The 10941-nt window shown below is 33.7% G+C and overlaps 2 protein-coding genes across 5 annotated transcripts in view; one reads left to right on the top strand and one right to left on the bottom strand.

Moving 5' to 3' along the window:
• Nucleotides 1–1655: 1655 nt before the first annotated feature.
• On the top strand, nt 1656–10350 carry LOC110452519 (methyltransferase-like protein 4). Of its 4 annotated transcripts, XM_021501099.1 has the most exons (10): nt 1666–1736; nt 1897–2014; nt 2240–2508; nt 2903–3185; nt 3463–3621; nt 4732–4801; nt 5460–5634; nt 5991–6213; nt 7522–7613; nt 8641–10350. In XM_021501099.1, exons 3-10 carry the CDS (start codon nt 2263–2265, stop codon nt 8683–8685), a joined length of 1293 nt encoding a protein of 430 aa, XP_021356774.1. In that variant the 5' UTR covers nt 1666–1736; nt 1897–2014; nt 2240–2262; the 3' UTR covers nt 8686–10350. The 4 variants fall into 4 exon arrangements, with proteins under 4 accessions (XP_021356773.1, XP_021356774.1, XP_021356776.1 ...); XM_021501098.1 differs by lacking the exon at nt 1897–2014 and having other exon boundaries at nt 1656–1736; XM_021501101.1 differs by lacking the exon at nt 1897–2014 and having other exon boundaries at nt 1688–1736; nt 2303–2508.
• Nucleotides 10121–10941, bottom strand: part of LOC110452518 — a 46310-nt gene continuing 45489 nt past the window's right edge. Inside the window, exon 38 of the mRNA XM_021501097.1 lies at nt 10121–10854. Coding sequence (XP_021356772.1) covers nt 10816–10854 — 39 coding nt within the window. The 3' untranslated portion in view covers nt 10121–10815. The remainder of the gene's footprint in view (nt 10855–10941) is intronic.

Here is a 10941-nt window from a genome sequence, read left to right as displayed (position 1 = left end):
CATTTTAGCAATATTTTACATAAAACGTTTACTTGCTTACAAACACATATCAATTAATAAGTAATTCGACTCTGGGTATTAAATTTCTGGAAAAAAAGGTGCGCAAATTACATGGGGTTTTACGGTATGTTATAACAAATGCAATGTATTCAGAGGTCATTAATTGGATTATGGACATTTTTCGTCAGACAGACTTTTGTGTTGCCTGCCAACCCAAAAGCTTCCATGCAATAGCTCTTCAATAAACGATTTTCATCAAATTTTCTATGAATAGTATCAATAACCCACTTAATTTTATTATTGACCTAAAAATTAACATGGCGGCCTGTGGCCATCACAGATTTTGAAGCTAAAGTGGTTTCCATGCAATTATATGACTCTTACAGAATGTTTTTTCATGAAACATCCTTAATTACTTACAGCATCCATTCCCCACTCAAATTCATATTTGAATTGGATTCAAAATTCAATTTGGCTAAAAGTGGTTGTCTTTGATAATAATGACAAAAACCTTGATTTTTTTTAAACTCCTTTGGCCAATCCAAAGTTCAAAATGGCTGCCCCAGGCTCTGATTGGTTGAGACATTTTCGAATTCTTGTCAAGAGCCAATACTGCTATTGATTCCAAACATAGGACAAATGTTCCTTATGAGCTTCTGATAGGATCTAATTTTTGTGATGATCCAAAATTCAAAATAGATATCCTGGCCACTGATTGGCTGAGACATATACAACTTTTTCTCAAGACCAGCTACAGTCCCCATTTTTACAGGCTACTCCACATTACACAACCTTACTATTTGTACAACTATGTTAGTCGCCCTTTTTGCCAACTCTGTCCCAACCTCTTAATTAACTGCATTATGAAGAATATTCTGGGCTTCTCGATTGTTTGTGTCAGCCCACAAAATTTGAACCAGCAAAAATAAGCTTTACATTTCATAGAATGCCTTTCAAAGTATCTCATTATTTTTAAACTCAAACGTTTTTGAAGTTTAATGAAATTGAATGGAACCAATATATTTATTTAAGAAAAACCTTCATTTTGGACATGTTCAAAAAGTTGAAAAGGTTTGAATTGGTGAAACACAAGTTCCAACATGCGGACGTGATAGGTAGGTAAAATCTTCATCAATAGATCACCAAATCCTTTTATAATGCCAAACTTTTTCTGGAAGAGTGGTGGCAGTATAACAGGGTTTACTATTTTAGTATAAATATGCAGTACAGTAGACTACATTAGTCAAAGGCACAGTTTTATTCACATGTATAAAATAATAGTGAATGTATATAAAAACAAATGTGCTGTTTTGAAAGGTCATTTTTTTCTGCCACACCAGATAATATATTTTGTGATTTAAAAGGAGTTTCTTTCTTCACCTCACATTGTATGAAACTTGTCTTAAACTGAACTGTTCTATTAACAAAACAAAAAGAAACTTTTTACCATCATAAATTTCTAAAAAGTGCTAACAGGTGTATTCTCAAAATCTGTTTGAAAATATTGAAGAAATAGATAGTGCTAATAAATACTGAACATGTATCATACAGTTTCATGCTACTATAATGGATAACAGTAGGTAATAACAGAAAGGTCTTGGAAAAATTAAACCATAGAAAGTCCGGATTTATTCATCATTTCCGGACGGCTTTGAATATTAGAATGATTTGTTTACAACCGGTCTGTCACACGTGCTTTTAATCTGTCAGTCGTCTGGCTTTTCCACTGTATTAGTGTGAGTATAAAAATACACTAACATTTTTGAAGAGATTAATGATGATTTGAATCAAAGCAATGCATGAATAACTAAAATTAGTACTTCAAAAAGTGATCCCTCGACATCTCCAGTTACACCGATGCCTAGCTGGTAATTGTCTTGCTGTCTTTTTTTTTAGTTTCGCCTGCAATATAATATGTTATGTTGTATACGGGAGGTTTGTTGAGGACAAGGATTACATAACTATGATAACATATCAGCCACTTCCTACAGCTTGATCTACAGGCTATTGACAAGTAAGACCAACCACAATCTCTGGCTTTAATCCAAGCAGATATATAACCTCGAGTACCGGCTCTATATTTGATGTTACAAGTCTAGTGATGGACAAACAATTTAATATGTATTTGTTCAATTATTATTATTTCTCGTTTATATATACAATACTCAAATAGAAAGTTTCATATCCAGTATATATATGACGATTCTATAATTTTGACTATGGTTTGTTTTCTGTGTAGACTATGTGAATAGAAGATTGGATATGGCTGTTGTCTGCAAAAATGAACATGGTTGGGTTGTAGACCACAAGCAATATTTAGACCAGACCTACTGTCGAAGGAATACCCAGCCATATGAAGGAGTCCTGACATCCTTTCAATTCCAGGCTGATCTTTTTAATATAAAATGTCCTTTTATGATGGACAGCCAATTTGAGGTCACACAAGAGAGTCACAGTCACATGGGGGCAACAGGCGAACTGGAGTCAAGTGTAAAGAGAAAAAGAAAAGTATTTATATATCTTTCATACATGATCATAATCATTCGAACCGCAGCATATGTATTTAACATTTATGATTTGAAAATATATTCCTACTCAAAAGAAATTGAACCATGAGAAAAATGCAATAGCCCAAGTTTCCTCTGGTCCTAACACCAGACTTAGACATTTTGACTGATAGATGATTAGTATGGAGTCTTATTCTATCTGTCAAAATGTCTAAGTCTAGTGTCAGGGCCCGAGGAAAACTGGGGCTAGAAGTGCATTTTACAAATTACCTAATAAACAACTTTAAAAAAATCTACATAACCTCCAAATTTTCTGACAACATAAAGGAAGGCTTGAACATTAAGGCATTTCAAATTTTATTTTTCCTGCTATACCAGTTGATTTATTTTTACAGAGAAAAAGGAAAGCCGAGCTGAACTATGGTGAAGTGAAAGCTGCAGAATATCATGATCAGATCAAGGATCAAGTACTAACAGCCGTCAATACATTGCTGGAACTGGGGAAAGAAGTTGGCTATTTTCCTACTGAAAAGAATTTACAGGATTTAGACAACAATGTGAGAGCACGGGCTGCAGTGAAATCACTTGGAGAGACTGATATTTGTACAGAAGAATCCTGTTACCATGGTGATTTCCCCAGCATCAAGGACCAGCAGGGGATAATCTTGAAACATAATGGTAAACATATAACACAGTGTGGTCCTGATTTCTATCAGATGTACCAATTATCTTGTGAAATCATATGTAACATTCCTGTTGTGACATCTCTTGACTTTACATCATCACTCATCTGGCTGGGGGAGATGTTGCATAGTTTAGATACTTTTTTGTTTTATTGTAGTATTGAAGTATCACAATTTTTTTTATATAGGTAGAGTTATCAATTTTACCATTAAGAAACATTCACCATGTTTCACTTGTATAATTCAGATGAAATTATATGGTTACACTACAGATGATGTAACGATGAGCAGCATTGTAAACAGACCTGTTCGTTACCCGCGTGATGACCCTGCTGTGGTCAGTGTGGACAATGACCTCTACCTACTGCCACCAAGATGTTCTTTCCTTTTGTCGGACTTCAGCCGTGTCAACTTACTTCAGACAAGCACAGGTAACTACTACAGTAAAACCTTGTTACACTGCCAGCCACAGTTTGTCATAGAGAAAGCTTGGTGTTATAAAGAGATTAGGCAGTAAAACGAGAGGTATGGTAAATCAGATATTTGAATATGGTATTAATTCCAATGGAGACAACCTTGTTCAGATCACCTGTAAAGTAGACACAACATTTTTCAAAGTTTTGCTTGGCTAGAATCCTAACAGGGAGTGTATCATCAGGAAGTATAGGAATACAGATTGTTTGAGCTTAAGTTGTTTTGCAGGCAGTGCCAAAAAGTATGGTGTTCTTTTCCTTTTTTTTGGTGAATTTCTTTTCTTTATTCTTAGTGAAGGTAAGAATATCATCTGCAAAATATTTTGTTCTGATTCAAAAATGTAGCGGACACAAATCGTGGAAATAACTTTGTTAACATTTTCACCAGATACACTTTAATGTGTATGGATCATAGTGATATCACATTATATACAGTAAAATATTATACTACATGTACCACCATTTCAGAAATTTGTTGTTATAAAAGGGTTTGTCAATAACTTGTGCAAAATGTATAAAGTAATTCTTAAGGAAACGAGGAAAAGGGACGTTGAAATATGCTGGCAGTAAACAAGGTGCAAAATGAAACGAATATGTTGTCATTGTGGAGTAAAGGAAGTGATTACAAATTCACTTTCCAGATAAAATTTTAGAACAAAAATTGCTGATAAAAAATGTAAACACTGTTAATTTAGCTCTACTTCATTTCTTTGGCAAATTTCAGCTTAAGGGCTCAAATACCTTAAGGACTCAAAACCTGTAATATACATGTACCATTTAAAAAAAAAAAAATCTTCTTAAATTTGTCTTATCTAGAAAACCCATAAGACTTCTTGTGGCATTCATAATGTCAGTACATGTATCAAGTTTTACCAAAATCCTAGGTGAAGGTGGGAGAAAGGTCAAGTAATATTTTCGGTATATATGGAATATGGAAAGTTTACATTTAAGTAAAGAACTTTGGGATAGAACCTTTGCAAACCTTGGTTCTTACTCCAGATTTCACGTCCTTGAGTTCTCATACCTACATATGATGAGACTTCAAGAAATCTACAACATCTGTTTCAGAATTTCCCAGATTTGATATGATTGTGATGGATCCTCCATGGCAAAATAAATCTGTAAAGAGACTAAAAAAGTAAGTAAAAGAAAGAATTGATAAGCATATGTAGTAAGCGTCAAAAGTTATGTTATCTATAGTGGAGTTGTCAGTGAGGTGACTTACCAGTAAATGTGGTCCTATTAAAAAGCTAGAAAAATGGCATTATTTTGACTTATGATCACTCTTGTAATATAACAGTTGAAATACCTAACCTGTGATAGTTTCTGTTTCTGGAACTGCAGGATGTTTCAGCTTCAGAGCTCACTTTTGAGAAACTATTGTATTTTAAATTGTAATTGCACTCCATACGTGTTACCGTAAAAACTCATGTAATTTGTGCAGATTTTTTGTGTTGAAATTAAGTTTAATGTTCAGGGTGTGCAAATTACATAGCCATTGATATTTTCAGAGTTTTCTTCCCAGAAAGATTGCCGAATTGCATGGTCCGCCATCTTGAAACAATAAGGTTTTCTACGGATCTGTTTTTACACAGAACTTTAAGACAGATGACTTACAAATATTTGTTTTTAATTAATGATTAATAAAAGGGCAAAATAGATATTTGTGTTGCTATAGGAATTGATAATTAAGGCAATTAGGTAGGTGAATTTTTCACATATTGAAATGATATTGTTAAAACAGATAAACTTGCTTGGCTTTATTTAATGAAAAGATATGTTATTGTTTTCTTCAGGTACTACAGTATGAGTAATGAAGACTTACTAGACATTCCTATTCCTAGGCTAGGGACTGATAACTCCCTTGTGGTGGTATGGGTCACCAACAGGTGGCAGCACATTCAGTTCGTCAAGGATACACTGTTCCCTAGATGGTCAGTTCAGTTTCTGGCTGAATGGCACTGGGTCAAGGTAATATACTGTCGCTAGTCAATGTGTAGGATAGATGCTGTACCAGAATGACACTTTGTCAGATAAGTGTATTCAATTTGATGCTTGACCACAGCACTACATCAGAGATAACTTTAAATTTATAATTCCAGCACCATCATAGCAAAATTCATATTGATCACAGCGAATTCAAATTGTTTATGGTTAATAAATTTTCACTATGCTGATAAAATCATTAAATAATAGGACTTTTTTAAAAATATAAACCAAGTTTGATTGTAGATACAAAGAGTTTCTTAGCTGTTTATTTTGTCATCTCATTTAATATTTATTGAAAGTGTTTATTACAAGTAGGATTTCACATTTTCTGACAACAGGTCACTAAAGCATGTGAGATGGTCTATACATTTGACTCTCCACACCGGAAGCCTTATGAAGTCCTCATCATCGGTAGCTGCAGGAAACCAAAAACTGAGACAAATTCTGAGGGTATTGATGAAGAGACAGTTTCACAGGAGAGAGCAACCTCACAGATCCCCGTCAGTAAGGTCATTGTCAGCATTCCCTGCTGTATCCATTCTGTCAAACCTCCACTACAAGGCAAGTCTGACAACATTGTACTCTTGTATACACAGCAAAGCTCTTTAATGAAAAAATTGTCTGTACATAAAACAAGGCAAAGTATTCCAAGCAATCCCAGGGGTACTCATATGCAAAGTTTGGCAATTGCTGATGCAGATTCCCTAAACAAAGTTACCCACAGACTGACAGTCAAAGCCTGTAGTCTTATTTGAGGGTGACTAATTATTTTGAAGCAAATGTTTTCAGCAAGCAATGTAAACTTACCTTATTATTTTCACTGAAGTAAACTAAAACTTCATACATTGCTTATTTGAAAAAGTCATTTTTTAAATTGTTTATTTTAGGTCTGAAGGTCAAAGGTCAAGGTCACTTATTGTTAACAGGATCCCTTGGCTCAATAGCGCTCTTAGATTTTATACACTGCTTCTTTATAAAAATTGCATATTTGGGGCTGCCTCTAAAGTCGAATTTAAAGGTCAATGTCACTGATACTATAGGTAGATAATTGGTTCTTTCACAATAACTCAAATTCCTGTGGGCCAATCAAACTCAATCTTAATACACCGATTCCTGATAAAAAATGTTTAATACATAGGATTGCTGCTCAGGTCCTAAAAGTCAAATGTCAAGGCCAGTGTTACCACACATAAAAAATATCTGGAGTTCCCATTGACCAATAAAACTTGATTACCTTAAAACTTATTTCTGCAATTGTGACACAGTTTTCAGCTCACCTGGCCTGAAGTTTTTTCTTTAAATGACAGACCTTCTCAATAACCAATAGGCCTAAGGTAATGGTACGGTATTTGGCCAATTATAGCAAGCTGGGATGAAGGGCTAACAGGTTTGTTCAAATGAATTGACTTTGACCCTCATTCAAGGTTACTGGGGTCAAATATGTTCAAATATTTAATCAACTTCTTCTGAATTAGCAAAAAGCCCAGAGAAATGATGTCTAGCAAGTATCATGCTGGGATGAAGGGCTACAGAGTTTATTCAAATGAATATCATTGATGCACTTTCAAGGTCACAAGGGTCAAATGTTTTAAAAAATCTTCGAACAACTTCTCCTGATTAACTAAAAAGGCCCAAGGTAATGATATTTGGCTATTAGCATGCCATGATAGGGCTACAAAAACGATTGATCTTGAAGTGTTGTTCAGTAATAATGTAGCAATATTAGATAAAGGACAGCTGTGCTGTTTATGCACCGGACTGGAAATGCTGAAAACATGACTGGTATTTATAGACAGTACTGGTTCAGTGTTACTATATATAGTATGTGTATGAGAGAGAGTTCAGACTCATTGCTGTGTATACTTACAGAGGTGATGAAGGAATATCTTCCACCAAACCCTCACTGTTTGGAACTGTTTGCCAGAAACCTCACTCCTGACTGGACCAGCTGGGGTAACCAGGTACAGTCTAGTCTATAGTTTGTGTATCTAATGGTAACTTTACAATAAGTTACTGCAAAATGTGTCCATAAACTTGTGTTAATAGCAATAATGTTTTCCCGATGATCTAAGGCTAGTGAAATAAAAAATATGGATTTATGCAACATTTTGTATTCATCCTTCACCCAAAACTGAAGGTTAAGATTACATGTATGAATTTTACAAATCTTCATGGATGATGCAATTTTTTGAATATTCAGCATTATTATTAGTAGGTTTTTAATTACCAATATATTGGTTGTTTTAATTGAGATCGCAATTGGACATAACAATGATACATTGTATTATACTCTATTTGGTCAAATATACTTTTCTGTGGTCATCCCATTAAATGTGAAAGGTAAAATATTTCCTACATTCTTACATATGCACACCTTCACTTTTTATTTTTAAATAGAAAAGCTAGATGCTCTCTCAAAGAAATTTCATACAAGATATTACCAGGTCCAATACACTCTGCCGATTGAGCTATAATTTGACCTATCTGAAATAGGTCTTTTGAGCTATTTTCCTGTGATGTTCTTTTTGAAGGAAAACGAAACAAAGTCGCTTTTAAAAGAAGATTTTATCATTAGGTTGATAACAAAAGACATTAAATATAAGTATTCTTTTTAAAAAATAATGACGTAAAAAAATCGGAAATTTTACATTTATGAAAAATGAAAATAAACATCTAAATGTATACTTTTTGTAGTCAACATTACCATAAACCTTATTGTTTTATGCGACTTTACTTCGATTTAATGAAAATTGAAATCTGAGAAATCATAGCTCAATACAGCTATAATTTATAGGTGAATATAGCTATATAGGTCTTTATAGCTATATAGCTTAATCGGCAGATAGGTGTACTGGACCTGATTACATATTGTTACTAGATGGCACTGAATTTAGTTTCTATAACTGGTATTCAACAGCGGTAGTGTAATGTGTGTAGTTCACATCACGCTTGATGTCGTTATATTCGACAGCTCAATTTCTGTTTCAGGTTCTAAAGCACCAGCATAAAATCTACTTTGATGCCGTAACTTGATGTCATATGTTGGTGGATGTTTGCAGAAAACTTAATCATCTCACTATAGGAGAAAGACTTGGATGTCATGCATGGTTGTATGCCTATAGGAGAAAGACTTGGATATCATGCATGGTTGTACGCCTATAGGAGAAAGACTTGCATGTTTGTGTGCCAACTAAGATGCTTGGATGCTATCAATGGTTGAGCTGGTAGATTACGTCACAGGGGACAGTTTTCCCTCACCAAGAGAAAAATATTTTGATAAAGTGTCACTTGACATATATTAATACATGCTGTTTTGCAATTTATTCCTATCCCAGTAAGAGAAGTAATTTGAAGCCATCAGCTAATGCTGTGCTCATCTACACGAGATGCAATGTTCTCCTGACTTAAGAACTTTCAGTCTGCTATCAACTGTGTCAGCTAGCTGATACTTGGTAATTAGACAGAATATTACACCAGTATATTACTGATGCGTAAAGAGAACATAATCAATGTAGTTGATTTGATATGCTAAAACATCTCCATAATAATGTAGATTATCAAATGGATTTTATCTTTTGTACATGTACTGGGTTGTTATGTAAACTGATTTTTTATTATTATAAATTAACCAATAATTCTCTTATTAAAAAACTGAAAATATTATCAATGATTGAGTACAATTCTTTACCCTTTGTTGTGGAATTCTTTAAACTTTATCAAGACAGATTAGTATTTATGATTCTCATACTGGTAGATAGAAAACCATATATTTTTGAATTTCTGGAACTGCCCTCACCCAAGGATCTTTTTTGTATATTTTTTCAATCCCATCATATCATCAAAATTGTTGGATCATGAACAGAGGTAACAACATCTGTCTAAAATGTATATTGTAAGATAATGTCACAATCAAGTATCATGAATATAATTAAATGGTGTTAAAATGTAGTAAGACACCTGTGATTTCCAATCATACATTTTGTCAGCATCATGCATCCTCCACTTATCTGTGTTTAATACTCAGACTTTTACTTAATAGTTATCAGTTTATCTTATTAGTCAAATGTTATGTCATTCGTTTAAGACATGTACAAACTGATAACTAATAAAATTGTACATGTCATATTAGAAGTAAATGTGTTGTGGTTGTTTATGATAGAGCTCAAAATGGTTTGTAAATACTGTAACAGGAAAGGGACTAGTGTGCTCCCACCGAGATCGAACCTGCAATCCCTAGGCTCCTATTCGGATGATCTCCACTGAGCTAAGGAAAATTCCCTCTTGTTCGAAGCTAGAAGGCCATCGCAATCCTATATACAATTAAAATCTGCCACAATACTATAATATTGACAAAGTTGTTCAGATAAAGGAACATTGTACTTGTAGGATCACGTAATAACTCAAAAGACATCACTGATTGGCTTGAAAATCTTTATTAATAAAAACAGAAATAAATACAAGACATGGATATTTACAATATTTTATTCTTGAATTGATACAATCATTATGAACTGACTTTACAGAGTTTGATAACAAGTCATGGATTTCATGTTTGGTCAACTTGGCTGAGTAATTATGTTAGCAAATAAAGACATTTATATATCAAGGAAATGTCCGCCTTGGGTACATTATGTCCTTTTCTATCCGTTCTTCTTATGTGAAAAGTGTTAAAGAAGGACTCGAAATTGATAAAAAAAAGACTGAAGTTGTACATTTCACAAACAATTAAGATATTTCTCAAGGTCTTTAGATATAAAGTCCTCCAAAAGCAAGTTGATAATATTCTTTACACATACTTATTACAACAATGAAATCAAGTTGACTCTGATAATTCTCTGTGTTAAAACTTATATGAAAGTTGTAATGTCACCATCGCATATAGCATTTTTTGGCAAACGTGGATAATACATTGTACAAAACAAATTGTAATGTGATGCAACATTAACATATCATTAGTACTTTATATAATATTACTTGCATAAGAAATCACTTATAATAATAACGGTATAAAATTAGAACTTTAAAAAAGAAAAAATAAGAATGTGATGCACATGGAAATCACTCGGATGATGCATTGATACTGGCATTAGCTTGAGTTGGTGAAACAACTCGGTGGAATTTCTGATGATGAGAAGTGAAAGACATGATTGATGAAAGGACTATCTATCTGGAGAAAACACTCATACCATCTCCTAGGTAGTCCTAAAAAACAAAACAAAAACAATATCAACAATTTGATTTCTACAAGTTGTTAAGGTCATTAATAGGGCTCCAGATTGACCATGCAAC

The sequence above is a fragment of the Mizuhopecten yessoensis genome, unplaced genomic scaffold (genome assembly GCF_002113885.1).
Source record: "Mizuhopecten yessoensis strain PY_sf001 unplaced genomic scaffold, ASM211388v2 scaffold6719, whole genome shotgun sequence".
In the NCBI taxonomy this organism is placed as follows: domain Eukaryota; kingdom Metazoa; phylum Mollusca; class Bivalvia; order Pectinida; family Pectinidae; genus Mizuhopecten; species Mizuhopecten yessoensis.
Note: the sequence above shows the minus strand (reverse complement) of the source record. Positions and strands in the feature narration are given on the sequence as shown.